Source organism: Papio anubis, chromosome 4, assembly GCF_008728515.1.
Source record: "Papio anubis isolate 15944 chromosome 4, Panubis1.0, whole genome shotgun sequence".
NCBI lineage: Eukaryota > Metazoa > Chordata > Mammalia > Primates > Cercopithecidae > Papio > Papio anubis.
Genome location: NC_044979.1, coordinates 97,236,390 through 97,251,652, shown reverse-complemented (window position 1 = coordinate 97,251,652; position 15,263 = coordinate 97,236,390). Strand labels below are relative to the sequence as shown.

The following is a 15,263-nucleotide window of genomic DNA, read 5'->3' as shown; positions in this document are numbered from 1 at the left end:
AGGCCCGCCTGCAGCCAGCCGGCTCGCGGACAGTGTCTCGCTGTGTTTCCCGCTCAGCAAGCCCTGGTGGGAGTTGGAAGGCAGTCCTGGGCCAGAGAGGGGCTGCCATACACGAGCTTACATACTCTTTTTAAAAGCAAGAAAGAGCTCAAGCCCAACATCCCGTTTGGTTTATTACAAGGGGGAAAAGTCATGCTAAAGAAACACATCTGGCTCACCACAAAAAGGTCACTGAAGACCCAAGTGCCAATGCCACGGCCTGCGAGGCCCATAGCAGGCCTTCCAGCTCCTCTACTCTTCGGCTGAGGCAGCCTTTTGTAGCAGATGCAGTACAAACTGACTTTTGTAACCTTGGTTGGCACGTGCAGGTCTCTGGATTCTATCCAGCCTAGAAGCCCATTTGGCTGCCCTACAGGGCCCTGACCTGAGCTGTCTGCCGCAGGGCACCCAGCTTGTCTTACCAGCCAAATTGGCAGGGCCCCCAAGTCCCAGGAGACTGGGGGACTCTGGAGGACCTAAGGAAAAGACTGAGGGGTGTGTGAACTCCTTCGAAATGATGGGTCAAACTGTGGGAATATACCGATATGCATTTTTCACAGAATGAGTCAAAACTTACTTAGATTTTCCAGAAGGGTCCTGACTCCCTAAAAGGTTAGGAAAGATAAGTTAAGATCATTGTATTTTACTTTATTTGTATAGCCTCCACTATCTCAAACATATACTGGACCTTCCCAGATGTTGGCCTGGGAAGCTGCTTTCTGCATTTAGCCTGGAGAGGCATGACTCTAGGCCCAAGTCCTGGCCCACTGACCTGCTATGGCTCATTATCCAAGAGGAAACCTCGATGCTCTTGCGACCCACTTCCCAAATGACACAGCTTTTCTGAGAGGCATGGGCAGTGCTGAAGAGCAAAGCTTCCTTCCTAGGCAGTCCCCAGCTCTGTGGCATTTCCAGGTGGCATTGCTAAGGGCAACAGTCCCAGCCAGTTCCACCCATCTGGTGAGCAGGGTAAGGACCAGGCAGATCCAGAAAGCTAAAGATAGGGCCATTGACTGCGGTGCTCTGAAGCTTTTCTGCATTCAGGTTCGTCTGCCTCATGGGCCTAGCAGGTAGAGAATTTGCCTTGGCCTTGGGTGCAGGAGCATGCGAAGAGCGAAGGAGAGTTATCTCTCGGTCTTGATTCCTCTAAGCCGCTGCTGCAGCTTCAAGACCCTGTCAGGCTGGAGAGAACTGGCTTTCTTATGCTCTCTCCCCTCCTGTTTCTCTCTCTCTCTTCTCTCCCTCTGTCCGTCTCTCCTTCTATCTCTCTCTTTTTCTCTCCATCCGCCTTGGCACCCTGATGCTCAGTCCTCAAGGCCCGGTCACCGTGGGGCGCCGAGGTTGAAGTGGCCGGAGCTCCGCGCTAGCGGTGGCGCGGCCTTCTGGGCCCGGAGCTCGGAGCAGCCACGGCCCGCAGCGACCACAGCTGCTTGAATCTCAGAAGCCAGACCTGGAGCTCTACCTAGCCAGCTCTCTCGTGCGCTTTCAGGGTCCTCTCAGGCTCCTCTTCTACCTTGGGCTGGATTCACATTGGGAGGAAGGAGACAAAGTGCCGCGTATGACCTGGAGGCAACAGTCTTTCCCAGCTGAAGGCAGCGGCCTGAGCGGTCTGTTTCCTGGGATGCCGACGTTCAGCAATGCCAGCTCCGAGTGGAGCCGGAGGGGTGGGCGGCCTGGAGTATCCTGGAGACCTGTAGCCCACAGGCCAGGGGCAAGGCAGTGACCTCCCGGGCTCCACTGGATCTGCCCGGAAAAGGTTGCATTTCCTGAGACTAGCATGAGGCTCACACTTGGGGGCTAGCACCCCAGGCCGGCCATTTCCAGTTGGCTAAAACAGAGCCCCTGAGTCTGCTGAGCAAAGGGCCTGGCCTCCACATGCTCTTATAACAGGGCCATGAGCCCAGCCCGGCCTTGCAGGGAAAGGATTTCCTCACCGGGGCCTCGTTAAAATGAACACACTGCAGGAGCAAGGACTGCCCTAGCTGAGGGTATGGGAGGGAGGGGAAGAGGGGAGGGGACAGAGAGGCAAGAGTGTAGTGACACTGGTTCTTGTTGTAGCCTCCAGGAGCATATGAGTGCCAAAGCTAACAGGAGAGCAGGAACTTAAGGCAGCAGAGGTGTACACCGGGCACACCCCTCGAAGTCTCTCACTTTGGTCCAGCCAAGGACCCCAGGGCCAGCATTTTACTTCCCTGAAATGACTGTGGGCTTAGAGTCTTCCCTACGTGATGAGGGGATGCATGGACCTGGCTCTGGCCTCGGGAGTGGGAGTGGGGCCGTCTTTCCGTCAAGGTTGGCAGCAGCTTCCCACCCCCAGTCCTGCCAGCCCACCAAAGTCCGCTGACAGGAGCTGTAGAGAAGGCAAGCCAGATGAGCACAACACCACAGAAGAAGATCCTAACTGGATCAAGGGACTGGGGGAGAAAAGTGTTGGGGGTTAGGGGCTAGGGAACAACCATTGCATTTTGAGGAAAAATCTGTGGGAAAGTCGGCTTCCAGTTCACTCTGGGCTCCTGACACTCTGAGGATTTTGACAGCCATAGGGCCAGGTCATTTTGAGGATGCAGAATTCAGACAAGGGGCCAGCTCCTGATCCAGAGCTGAATGGGAAGCGAGTGAGTCCCCGACATGGCCAGTGGTCAGAGTACACCGGGGACTAGTGGCAGTTTCTGCGACAGGGATGGTGAGCACCCAAGGCAGACTGGGCGCGCGCCATAAACACCCCACTCGTGTGCGGGGCCCAAGGGCGCTTCAAACGAACCCCGGTATGGGGCTCACGTCCGGGTAGGGGCGGGGCGAGCCCAGTGGCCAGGCCCCCCACCAGCCACGTTGCGGCAGCCCCCACAGCTCCCGGCCTTCGGGCCAAGGTGCCGGGCATGCATCTCCTGGCCCATCAATACAGATTACATATTTATATCAATCGCGGGCTTCGAGGGCGCCCTCGGAGAGCGGCCCCGCGCCTACGAAACCAAACTGGGAGTGGTCGCGCGGAAACTCTGGCTCGGGATTGGCTGCGGGCGCCCGCCGCGGTGCGGGGGGATTGCTAATCGTATTCAGCATGTTTTGCACAAGAAATGTCAGCCAGAAAGGGCTATCTGCTCCCTTCGCCAAATTATCCCACAACAATGTCATGCTCGGAGAGCCCCGCCGCGAACTCTTTTTTGGTCGACTCGCTCATCAACTCTGGCAGAGGCGAGGCGGGCGGCGGTGGTGGCGGCGCGGGGGGCGGCGGCGGTGGCGGTTACTACGCCCACGGCGGGGTCTACCTGCCGCCGGCCGCCGACCTGCCCTACGGGCTGCAGAGCTGCGGGCTCTTTCCCGCTCTGGGCGGCAAGCGCAATGAGGCTGCGTCGCCAGGCGGCGGTGGCGGTGGCGGGGGTCTAGGTTCCGGGGTGCACGGCTACGGGCCCGCGCCCATAGACCTGTGGCTAGACGCGCCACGGTCTTGCCGGATGGAGCCGCCTGAGGGGCCGCCACCGCCGCCCCAGCAGCAGCCGCCGCCCCCGCCGCAACCACCCCAGCCCCCGCCTCAGGCCACCTCGTGCTCTTTCGCGCAGAACATCAAAGAAGAGAACTCCTACTGCCTCTACGACTCGGCGGACAAATGCCCCAAAGGCTCGGCCACCGCTGCCGAACTGGCTCCTTTCTCGCGGGGCCCGCCGCCCGACGGCTGTGCCCTGGGCGCCTCCAGCGGGGTGCCAGTGCCTGGCTACTTCCGCCTTTCTCAGGCCTACGGCACGGCCAAGGGCTATGGCAGCGGCGGCGGCGGCGCGCAGCAACTCGGGGCCGGCCCGTTCCCCGCGCAGCCCCCGGGGCGAGGCTTCGATCCGCCGCCGGCGCTGGCCTCTGGCTCGGCCGATGTGGCCCGGAAGGAGCGAGCCCTCGATTCGCCGCCGCCCCCCACGCTGGCTTGCGGCAGCGGCGGGGGCTCGCAGGGCGACGAGGAGGCGCACGCGTCGTCATCGGCCGCGGAGGAGCTCTCCCCGGCCCCTTCCGAGAGCAGCAAAGCCTCGCCGGAGAAGGACTCCCTGGGTAAGCAGGGCTGCAGAGGGCTGCAGTCAGGCGGGCAGACAGGCAGACGCAAGGAGGAGAAGGATCAGAGAACTAGGAGCCCGCGCAGCAGCCGGCCGGCCTTGGCCCAAGCTGCAGGCAGGCTGACCTTGTGAACTTGCTTTTTAATATTTGGGCGTGGGGACGCAGTAAAATTCATGTCCGGCTTAGCGCCCCACAGCAAGACGTCCTCGGCGCTGGCCTCAGCTTCCCCTGACTCGGGGCGAGGACACCAGCGAGCAGGCCCCCTCCTGTGCGCTCTTCCCTGTGGCCGGGAGCACCCAGAGCCCTGGTCCCTGCCCAGCCTTCGCGGCGCGGCCCACGCGGGGGGAGGGGGAGGGAGGGAAAGTAGCTCGGCCGCAGATAGCGCGGATGTTTGTAAGGCATCCAAAATAAGCAGCCGCCAGCGCCAATAAATAAGCCCATTAACCGGCGAAGTTCGAGTTTACGATCCCCATGCTTTTTTCAAAGTTGCTGAGGGGCGGGAATCTTCGTTGCGGGAAGAAGAAAAGGCAAATCCAGCCTGGAAGCTGGGGGCCTGAGCTGGGAGCCAGAGAAGGGACATTTCGCTTCACCTGGACCTCGGAATCGCCCAGCTATTTACCCCTGGCTCCTGGAGAAACTTGAGGGAGGGCCTTGGACCCCCGAATAGGTTTCTCCTCCTCTTCCCCATTGGACCAATGATGCCCTTCTTTCTCCCCTTATCGAGTCTTGGGCAATCAGGGCCCTGGGGTGAGACAGCCAAGCTGCCTGGCCCTCCTTCCAAGTAAGCACCCCGCGCTCCTAGCCTGGGGGGCTACAGGAAATATTTGTCTGCCATATGGGAAGAAGCAAAGAAAAGCGTTAAGTTCAAGATGTACAGTCTGCCCTCCCAGGCCTTTCCTTCTGCAAGCATCTACGGCTTAATGCTAAAACAGGTGTTTGGGAAAGTGGGGGAATTGTAAATTGGAAGGATCATGTAGATTGAAGGCCCACTCGATTTTTGTCAAGACTTTTGGAGGAACTGCTTGCTCTCAGCAAGCCAAAAACGGGGGCAGGACTCTCTTCTCTGTGACTTGGGACATCTCTCTTATGGGAGAAACGGAGGCAATTCACTCCCGCGGGCAGCCGGTGTGGCCTCGACTTAATCATCCCCTCTTTATTCTTTTACATGCCAGGCAATTCCAAAGGTGAAAACGCAGCCAACTGGCTCACGGCAAAGAGTGGTCGGAAGAAGCGCTGCCCCTACACGAAGCACCAGACACTGGAGCTGGAGAAGGAGTTTCTGTTCAACATGTACCTTACTCGTGAGCGGCGCCTAGAGATTAGCCGCAGCGTCCACCTCACGGACAGACAAGTGAAAATCTGGTTTCAGAACCGCAGGATGAAACTGAAGAAAATGAATCGAGAAAACCGGATTCGGGAGCTCACAGCCAATTTTAATTTTTCCTGATGAATCTCCAGGCAACGCGGTTTTTTCACTTCCTGAGCGCTGGTCCCTTCCCTCTGTCTTCAGCCTCTGCCCAGGAACTCGCACCTGTGCTGGAGCCCTGTTCTTCCCTCCCACGCTCGTCATCTCCTGGGCCGTTACATCTGTGCAGGGCTGGTTTGTTCTGACTTTTTGTTTCTTTGTGTTTGCTTGGTGCTGGTTTATTTGTTGTTTTCTGGGGGAAAAAGCCATATCGTGCTAAAATTCTATAGAGATAGATATTGTCCTAAGTGTCAAGTCGTGACTGGGCTGGGTTTGCTGTCTTGGGGTCCTACTGCTTGAAATGGCCCCTGTGTTCGGCCGAGCTGGTTTCCTGCCCAGCCTGGGGCAAACCTAGCCGGAAGGCCGAGGTCCCATTGTTGGCGCTGAGGTGTCTGGCCTGAGGTCAATGGTGCAAGGAGCCGCCACCGGGCATGTCTGCCTGGAGTGCTGTGCTGTGTTTAATCAGGGGATACAGGCCCCTGGGTTTCTTTTTTCTTTCTTCCTTTCTTCCTTGGCCAAGAGAAGGGCTTACAGGCATGGACATGCAGGTTGGCAAATGGGCTTGAATTTGGCTGATTTAAAAAGTAAGAAAGAAAGTAAAAAAGAGTAATTTTTCCTTCCTCTGTAAGATATCTCAGCTTTAAAAAGAAAAAAAAAATTACCAACAGAAGGGGACTGCTTTTCCAGTTTCTGTAAGGTCTTACATTGCTTGACTAAAATGTCTCATTTACCTCTAAATTTCCATATCCTTCTAGCTGTAGATAAATAATGTAGTTTTGTTTATACATTTGGAATTAGTGGATTTTTTGTCATTAAAATTGTTACCACTGGTAACATGCGACAAGCACACCACAATTCTCCCTATCTTGTGAAGTTGTTTTTTAAAAATCGCCTTGAACAAAAAGTTTTTTTAATTTTTATTTTTGCTTTCTGAAATTCACAGAAGCCTAGGAGGACTGGGGTAAGAGGAATAAACTAGAGAAGGGAGACATTGTTTGGATTTCCTTTATACTGTGAAGTTACATGCATAAAAGGGTCAAACCTGTAGATGCAGAAAAAGAAAAAAAACTATAAATACAAATCTGTATAAATGTCTATTATTATGAAGAATTGCCAATCTTGTTTTAAGCAAATGCATTCTATCGTTATTATAAATGTTAGTTCTAGCTCTATTTACTTCTAATCTTAAATCAGAATAAATTAATATTGTATTGCTGCTGTGCGTGGAAAAAGACGATGTTTATGTTCTTATAGAATAAAAGCTGTGGAATGAAGCTTTTTAATTTTACCTCTTTTTTGACTTCTTATCTTCACCTTCCACTTTATCCCGTTCACCACTTTTACAACAGGAGGACTAACCCGAGCCCCCTGCAATTACTTTAGGCATCTATTTAAATATTACCTAGACGGTCGTAATTTGTCTGGGCCCTATAGCCCTGGTGCCGTAAGGTTTGTCGGCTTTTGTTCAGTTTTATGGCTTGCTAGTATATCTGGATTGTGGCTGTCTTGGACCAGTGATTTCAGTTGAGAGGGGAGCTGCATAGACAGAGGAAGCCAAACAGGATTTCTTTTGGGAGCCCCAGGGAGGCTTGCAGAGGCCGGTTATTTTGCGGGTGTCTAAGTCTCAGATGACCCTCAATCTGAATCGGGGAGCAGGCCTGGCCCACAGCGCATCCCTAGTCGCTGGAGGCAGCCGTTAGGTGGACCCGGGCTGGGCGGCATGGGGGCCGCCCCCTCCCCCAGTACGGCCTCCCCCACCTGGCGGCCCTCCGTAGGGCCACGCGTTTCCTGCTGGCCAGAGTTGTGGGGGGGGGGGGAGGGTTAGGGGGAGGGGGCGCGGGAGCGCGCGCCCGGGCGGGAGGGCAGCTAGGAGGCAGAGGCGGGAGAGCGAGCGGCGGGAGGCCGGGGCCAGACAGGGAGCCGGGCTCTGTACTGTCCCTGGCACTTTCGAGCCTTACACAGCTACCGCCGCTTGGCGCCGGCTCGCTGGGCTGCAAGATTTGGGAAAGCAGCGTGCACACTGCTCCTCGGAGCTACTCTCGTCTCGCCTGCTCCCCGCCTTTATTCCTCTCTTCCTGCCTTTCCTCGCTCTCTTTTCCTCCCTCTCCCTCCAAGGCATACCTTACTGGGGCCTGTGGCTTCCCCTTCAGTGACGCATTTGCGGCTGCCTGGGGCATTCCGTTGCAGCGGCGGGCGCAGGTTGCCTAGGGGCTGCGCTGGGCCGGGCGCGATCGCAGGGTTCTCTCCTGGCGGCGGCGGCGGCGGCGGCAGCGGCAGCGGCGGCGGCGGCAGCGGCGGCGGGCGAGGCAGCCCTGCGCGGGCAGCACCAGAACTGGTCGGTGATTTAGGTAGTTTCCTGTTGTTGGGATCCACCTTTCTCTCGACAGCACGACACTGCCTTCATTACTTCAGTTGAAATCGTCTCCAGGTACTCCGCGCGCTGGGGTCGGGCCGGGCGGGGCATCACGGCCCTGGTCGTGCCAGGCCTGCGGTGGCATCCTCGGCTTTCCCTGCGCAGGAGCCTTGTGTCTTTCTCCGTAGCGCTCTGCCAGCCGGCCGGCTTTCCCCTTCCACCACACACCTCCACCTGGCCCACAGCAGGTAGGGTCAGGTTGGCTGCTCCTTCGCGGACGCCGGGGGCGTGGTAGGAATTCTGGGCCTTGGGCCATTCAAGGTCAGGGGCGCACGCTTCCATCCTGAGCCTCCCCCACTAGAGGCCTGCGCCTGCCCAGGGACCTCCTGCCAGTCTCTTGTAAGGCTGAAACACACACACACACACACACACACACACACACACACACACACACACACCAGTCCCGGGTGTGAGCTCAGGAAAGAATCTTCTTCCAGTGGAGACTCAGGCTGGACTAGGAAGATAGGGCAGGCAGAGGTTGGGATCCTGGCCTTGTCACTTACCCTTCTCTCTGTAAGCCCGGCCTCTGTTAGGAGTCGCTTCTTTCTCTTTTCTTCCTTCTTTTCCCTCTCTTCCCTTCCTCTTTTATCCCTTCTTTCTTTTTTCTTCTTTCCTTTGCTCCTTCCTGCTTTCTTTTCTTCCGTTTGTCTTTTTTTCATCTTCCGTCTCTGCCAGATTCTATCTCACCTCCTTATCTCCTTCCCAAAGCATCCTTGGGGAGAGGCTTAGGGCTGGCTTCAGGAGAGCCTAGGGAGTCTCACTTTCCTCTGTGTCTCAAGTAGAGGTTGGGAAGTCTGCTGAGGAAGGGCCCGCGTGGGGCGGCTGCCGAGGGCGGTGGGTTTGGGCCTGGTGTGTTACTGTGCAGACAAGGCCTCGGTTATGATCACGACCGGATGGCGGCGGCCTTGCGTTTCGTCTCCGCCTGTCGCTAAAGGCTGACTAGGAGATCTGATTAGGGGGCATTCGCTGCAGCTTTGTGTGCACATATCGAGGGCAGGGAGGCCTTTGCTAGCCTCACTGGGAACTGGAGCTGAGGCCCAACCAGCCTCGCTGGAGCCTGGCCATTCTCTAGGAAGCTCTTAGCCGGCTCTTCCCGGCCTGCCGGTCACAGCTTGGGGTTTGACCGCATTGAGGGAGACTGGCTAGGGCAAAGCTTGACTGCTCGCTTGCTAGTGGCTTCTATTAGGTACAAAATATGTTCCATACGGCACCTTTGTGCCGCTGGGTACTGGAGAAGGGGACCCTTAGCAGAGCCAGTATGTTTCAAATGGGCAAAAAGAATCCCAAATTCCAGAGCCATTGATATAAACTTGGGTCATCGTTTCAACTTGTAGTCTACAGATGGGAGCCAGTCTAACCATTTTCACTCCAGAAAACAGAAAACAAACTATCTCTCCCTACCCCCAACACACACAGTTACAGATTCGTGCCCACAGAGCTGTTTCCCTTCCCTGCCTGGACTGGAGGCCCAGGAACTGTTCCGTTGCACAGCCACCGGCCTGCTGTCTGAAAGGACCGCATACCCCATTCCTTTCAACTCCTCCGTGCCATTTTCTGGACCAGGATATTTATTAATTTCAGAGACCACAGTTTTAGAAATCTCAGTCGAGAAGGGGCGGTTTTAAATTATAGTCATTTACTATTTCTTTATGATACGCAATCTCTTTCACTTCCAAAATAAAAGCAGACAAAAAAGTCTGATTATTCTGGCTCCAAACCTTTGGGCTGAAGTGAGACAATATTTAGTTTTCTGATTTTTCTCCTCTTTCTAGGCACCAGTAACATCTGCTTAACACTCAAGGCCTGCTAATTGTTCAGCAATTCTCTTATTTGGGGGCTAAGGCTGTTTAAAGGAACAGCTTTTTTACTTAAAAAATACTAAAATAATCAGTGTCTTCTCTGGTATAAAAAGTGGAAAAGGCAGCCAGACATGCCCAGCCCATTTGCAGACACTTAAAATTAGGAGCCAGGGTTTCCTCCAGGATTAATTTTTTAAATGAAAATCTCAGAGGCCTGGCGGACTGCGGGGTATTTAGGACAGGGTGGACTGTGGTGGGGGTGGGCATGACCTAGAGGAATTTATAGGGCAAGGAAAATGTTAGGGGGAGGGAGATGAGGCGGACATGACGGGGCCGTGTCGGAGTTCATTATGTCGGCCGCTTCCCTCTTCCAGGCGTGGGTGCAGGAAGGGGCACTCTGTCGGTATCCGCCTGGCTTGGCAACCTCGCTGGTATATGAGAGTCCCAGCCGGAAGTGTGTCAGGGTGTTTGATGCAGGGGGGATTACTGGAACTGCTGGTGAGGATGAAGGCAAAAAAGAGAGAGAGGGAGGGAAGCGCCCGAGTCCGCCAGCCTCGCCGCCAGGGAAGTGGGCTAATGAAAAACACACTGTTGCAGGCACAGTATCCACACGTGAATTTGATTACCCCTTTTCTAGGAGTCGCCGCTTTCTGTTAGGAATTGGGGGTGGGGGGAGTTTCCTTCCAATTAACAGAGTGCCTGTGACCTTTTAATTTACCTGCAATGGGTGAGAAATAAACTTCCCCAATGTGGCCAGGCCCAGGAATGGGACTGGAGTCGATGCCCTTGTGCCCCTCCCCGTTCTAATTTCCAGCCCTGGCCTTGAGCTGTGGTTGCCTCTCTTTGGGCCTTGTACCTCTCCGCCGAGTCGCCGGGTCCGTAGGTAACCAAGGCGAGGCCCGGAGTAGTAGCTGGAAAGGGGGAAAGGAGCCCTGAAAGGCTCACACGGCCCCGGGACAGGCCACATCGGTGCAGACCTCCCAGCCGCCGGAGCCGCGGGGTCTCAGGCGAGGCTGCCTTTCCCCAAGCCGAACTCTCCTTCCGTTGATGCCACTTGGAGTTTTTTCCCCAGTTGGGGTTCAGGGAGCTCAACTAGGCTTGCAGCACTCAGGGTTAGAGCCTCTGAGGCTGGAACACAGGGCTGGGTCGCCAGCCGCCTGCGCCTGGGAATCCTGATTTCCAGCTGATGAGAAGGGCGGGCTGGGTGCGCGTTTGCGTGGGGTCGACGGCCGGGGGCCGAGCGCCCCACACAACCAACCAGGCCCTCAAACCCTTCGCCCTGGGGGCGACTGGCCGCTCCCTCCTGGCCAGCTCCTCAGTGGGGTCCTCGCAACAAAGGCGAATTTAAGGACTGCTCTTGCGCCCCTCGCTCCAGGCGGGTAGCCGTGGGGACCTACACCCGCGGTACTTCCTGAGCGGCCAGTCCCTGCCTGGAGTGCCCTGGTAGGGCTGGCGGCTGCTCCGTTTGGGACGGATCCTGCGTTGAATTTGACTTTTCGCAGGCGGCCGGGGGTAAACTCGCCTCTCCCCGGGACCGCAGGGATTATTTACAGGGAGCTCGCCAACCAAACACAACAGTCTAACCTTTCCAAGTCCTCGTAAATTTTTACTGCTGGGAGTCAGGGCGAGGCAAACGAATCTGTTGGTCGTTCCCGACTTCCCGCCAGCCTGTGTGGCTTCTGAAACAATAACTCCTTATGAAATATCATAAATATAGATTTAAATACAGTAGAGCGAGAATGCGATTTGGCTGCTTTTTTATGGCTTCAATTATTGTCTAATTTTATGTGAGGGGCTCTGCTGGCCGCACTCGCACGCGGGACCCGCGCCTCCCTGATGGCGTGATTAATTGTGATATAAAATAGTCCGCTTAAGAAGTGTGTGTATGGGGGGGGGAAAGGGGGAGTACAGAGGCAAGGCTAGATTTGATCTTTTAATCTTCGTTGGCCACAATTAAAACAAACCCGATCGTAGAGCGGCACGATCCCTTTACATAAAAACATATGGCTTTTGCTATAAAAATTATGACTGCAAAACACTGGGCCATTAATAGCGTGCGGAGTGATTTACGCGTTATTGTTCTGCTGGGCGGGCACGTGACGCGCACGGCCAATGGGGGCGCAGGCGCCGGCAACTTATTAGGTGACTGTACTTCCCCCCCTGGTGCCACCAAGTTGTTACATGAAATCTGCAGTTTCATAATTTCCGTGGGTCTGGCCGGGCCGGCCAGGCGCTGGGCACGGCGATGGCCACCACTGGGGCCCTGGGCAACTACTACGTGGACTCTTTCCTGCTGGGCGCTGACGCCGCCGATGAGCTGAGCGCTGGCCGCTATGCGCCGGGGACCCTGGGCCAGCCCCCCCGGCAGGCGGCGACGCTGGCTGAGCACCCTGACTTCAGCCCGTGCAGCTTCCAGTCCAAGGCGGCAGTATTCGGCGCCTCGTGGAACCCGGTGCACGCGGCGGGCGCCAACGCTGTACCCGCTGCGGTGTACCACCACCATCACCACCACCCCTACGTGCACCCCCAGGCGCCCGTGGCGGCGGCGGCGCCGGACGGCAGGTACATGCGCTCCTGGCTGGAGCCCACGCCCGGTGCGCTCTCCTTCGCGGGCTTGCCCTCCAGCCGGCCTTATGGCATTAAACCTGAACCACTGTCGGCCAGAAGGGGTGACTGTCCCACGCTTGACACTCACACTTTGTCCCTGACTGACTATGCTTGTGGTTCTCCTCCAGTTGATAGAGAAAAACAACCCAGCGAAGGCGCCTTCTCCGAAAACAATGCTGAGAATGAGAGCGGCGAAGACAAGCCCCCCATCGATCCCAGTAAGTGTCTCCTCCCTTCAAATCAGCCGCCACCACCGCCTCCATGCCGGCCTCCCGGATCTGCTGGCCCGCCAGCTTTCTCTCGAGCCTGCCTTCGTCCTCGCTAGGAGCCTCTCAAGTTGGGGCCAGGAGCCAGAAGTTGGTGTTTGGGACGCCTCAGATAGGGCCCCAAGACCGGAGAGCCGTGAAGAGTGGCCCGCAGGGCTACGGGAGAGGAGGCTGCTGCTGCAGCGACAGGGGGCGGGGCGGGCACTTCGGGCTGAGCCAAGACTGGCCGCCCCTCTCCCTGGCTGCCCGGGCCTAGGACCGAGATACTTTGGGCCGTTCTTCGAAAGCAATGCAGCCCAGAGAGCGTTTTGTGCAACTAGATTGTCCGTGAACGGCGGCAGCCAGGGCAGCCGGAGCCGGGACGCTGGGGGAGACGGCCGATTTCCTTCCACTTCTTGCCTTCGGCCAGTGGCGGCGTAAATCCTGCCAAGATAAGGCGCGAGCGACCCGGGCCACAAGGGTCCCCATGCCAGATTATTCAAATAAGCCACAGACGTGATCAACGGCCTTGGGGCGCCCTGACGGCATGCCCAGCTCCGAAGGCCTTCCAGGAAGGTCAAATAAGGAGTAGGGGGTGAGAGCGTAGAGGGAAAGGTTGGGAAGGAAAGACGAGTCAGTGAACGGGACAGAGGAATCCTAATCTTGCTACAGGACACAAGGTAGCATGCTTTCCGTCTGCATGGCAAGGAGATCTGTTTCCAAATTTCATTCTATACAGCGTTCGGGGAGTGGGAGGAAGGAGAAGGGGGACAAGAGGACGGAGTATGAGAAAGGAGGGTCTCGGAGGGGAGGGGGAGCCGAAGTTTTACTGCGTGCAATTGTAAGTGACCCTCTGTGCTTCTGTTTGCCAGGGTTCCATTGTATCCGAGGCCTGACTGCCTTTCCTAACCAATTCAGCAGAGTTCTGCACTTCGGCCAGAGACCCCACCCAGGAGGTTCCTTTGCCCCCAGCAGGGTGTGCGTATCCTCCTCCTAAACCCAGTGTTTCTCTTCTCCACAGATAACCCAGCGGCCAACTGGCTTCATGCGCGCTCCACTCGGAAAAAGCGCTGCCCCTATACAAAACACCAGACCCTGGAACTGGAGAAAGAGTTTCTGTTCAACATGTACCTCACCAGGGACCGCAGGTACGAGGTGGCCCGACTTCTCAACCTCACCGAGAGGCAGGTCAAGATCTGGTTCCAGAACCGCAGGATGAAAATGAAGAAAATCAACAAAGACCGAGCAAAAGACGAGTGATGCCATTTGGGTTTATTTAGAAAAAAGGGTGAGCTAGAGAGAAAGAGAACTGCCCGTCCCCCTTCCGCCTTCTTTCTTCTCTCACCCCCACCCTAGCCTCCACCATCCCCGCACAAAGCGGCTCTAAACCTCAGGCCACATCTCCCCCAAGGCAAACCCTGTTCAGGCTGGCTCGTAGGCCTGCCGCTTTGATGGAGGAGGTATTGTAAGCTTTCCATTTTCTATAAGGAAAAAAAAAAAAAAAAAAAAAGTAGGGGGGGCATTAGTGCTGATAGATGTGTGTGCTACCTTGTATATATATTTTTAAAAATCTACCTGTTCCTGACTTAAAAGAAAAGGAAAGAAACTACCTTTTTATAATGCACAACTGTTGATGGTAGGCTGTATAGTTTTTAGTCTGTGTAGTTAATTTAATTTGCTGTTTGTGCGGCAGATCGCTCTGCCAAGATACTTGAACACTGTGTTTTATTGTGGTAATTATGTTTTGTGACTCAAACTTCTGTGTACTGGGTGATGCACCCGTTGTGATTGTGGAAGATAGAATTCAATTTGAACTCAGGTTGTTTATGAGGGGAAAAAACAGTTGCATAGAGTATAGCTCTGTAGTGGAATATGTCTTCTGTATAACTAGGCTGTTAACCTATGATTGTAAACTAGCTGTAAGGATTTCCCAGTGAAATAAAAAAAAATTTTTTAAAGTGTTCTCGGGGATGCATAGATTCATCGTTTTCTCCACATTAAAAATGCGGGCATTTTCGTCTTTCCATGATCTGTAGTCCTGTCTTGTCTATTGTATATATAATCTATATAATTAAAGAAAATATACATAATCAGACAAGCTTGAATATTGTTTTTGCACCGGACAAACAGTGAGGAAATTCGGAGCTATACATATGTGCAGAAGGTTACTACCTAGGGTTTGTGCTTAATCTTAATCAGAGGAAATGGATGCTGATTGTAACGGAGTTAATTTTATTGATAATAAATTATACACTATGAAACCGCCACTGGGCTACTGTAGATTTGTATCCTTGATGAATCTGGGGTTTCCATTAGACTGAACCTACACTGTATATTTTGCAATAGTTACCTCAAGGCCTACTGACCAAATTGTTGTGTTGAGATGATATTTAACTTTTTGCCAAATAAAATATATTGATTCTTTTCTATTTTTTGCGGGTCTGCTCTTTGCACCTTCTTCTCTGGGTCAGGGGAGCCTGTGTAGAGTCTCTGGGTAGGGGCGGGCTGGGATGGGGAGAAAGAGCCCCAATTTTGCCTCTGGCTGGCTTTCAGGAGCGGGACCTGCCACAACCAGTCCGCCGAGCTAAGCTCTCCCAAACAGGCCAGCTGCCTGGCGGCGAGAAAATCTGGGAAATCCGGCGGCGGAACCAGGCTCCCGG

At 55.0% G+C, this 15,263-nt stretch overlaps 2 protein-coding genes and 1 long non-coding RNA gene across 3 annotated transcripts; 2 read left to right on the top strand and 1 right to left on the bottom strand.

Moving 5' to 3' along the window:
- The first annotated feature begins 5,239 nt into the window (after positions 1–5,239).
- On the top strand, positions 5,240–5,521 carry HOXA10 (homeobox A10). The gene has a single exon (NM_001169065.1). The coding sequence runs from the start codon at positions 5,240–5,242 to the stop codon at positions 5,519–5,521; it is 282 nt and encodes a 93-aa protein (NP_001162536.1).
- A 213-nt stretch (positions 5,522–5,734) lies between these two features.
- On the bottom strand, positions 5,735–8,234 carry LOC110742831. The gene is made up of 2 exons (XR_002520996.2): positions 7,661–8,234; positions 5,735–6,581 (listed from the first exon to the last, which is right to left on the bottom strand). It is a non-coding gene; the product is annotated as an uncharacterized LOC110742831 (long non-coding RNA).
- A 3,762-nt stretch (positions 8,235–11,996) lies between these two features.
- HOXA9 (homeobox A9) lies at positions 11,997–13,863 on the top strand. Its single transcript, NM_001168899.1, has 2 exons — positions 11,997–12,576; positions 13,625–13,863. Exons 1-2 carry the CDS (start codon positions 11,997–11,999, stop codon positions 13,861–13,863), a joined length of 819 nt encoding a protein of 272 aa, NP_001162370.1.
- Positions 13,864–15,263: the final 1,400 nt, after the last annotated feature.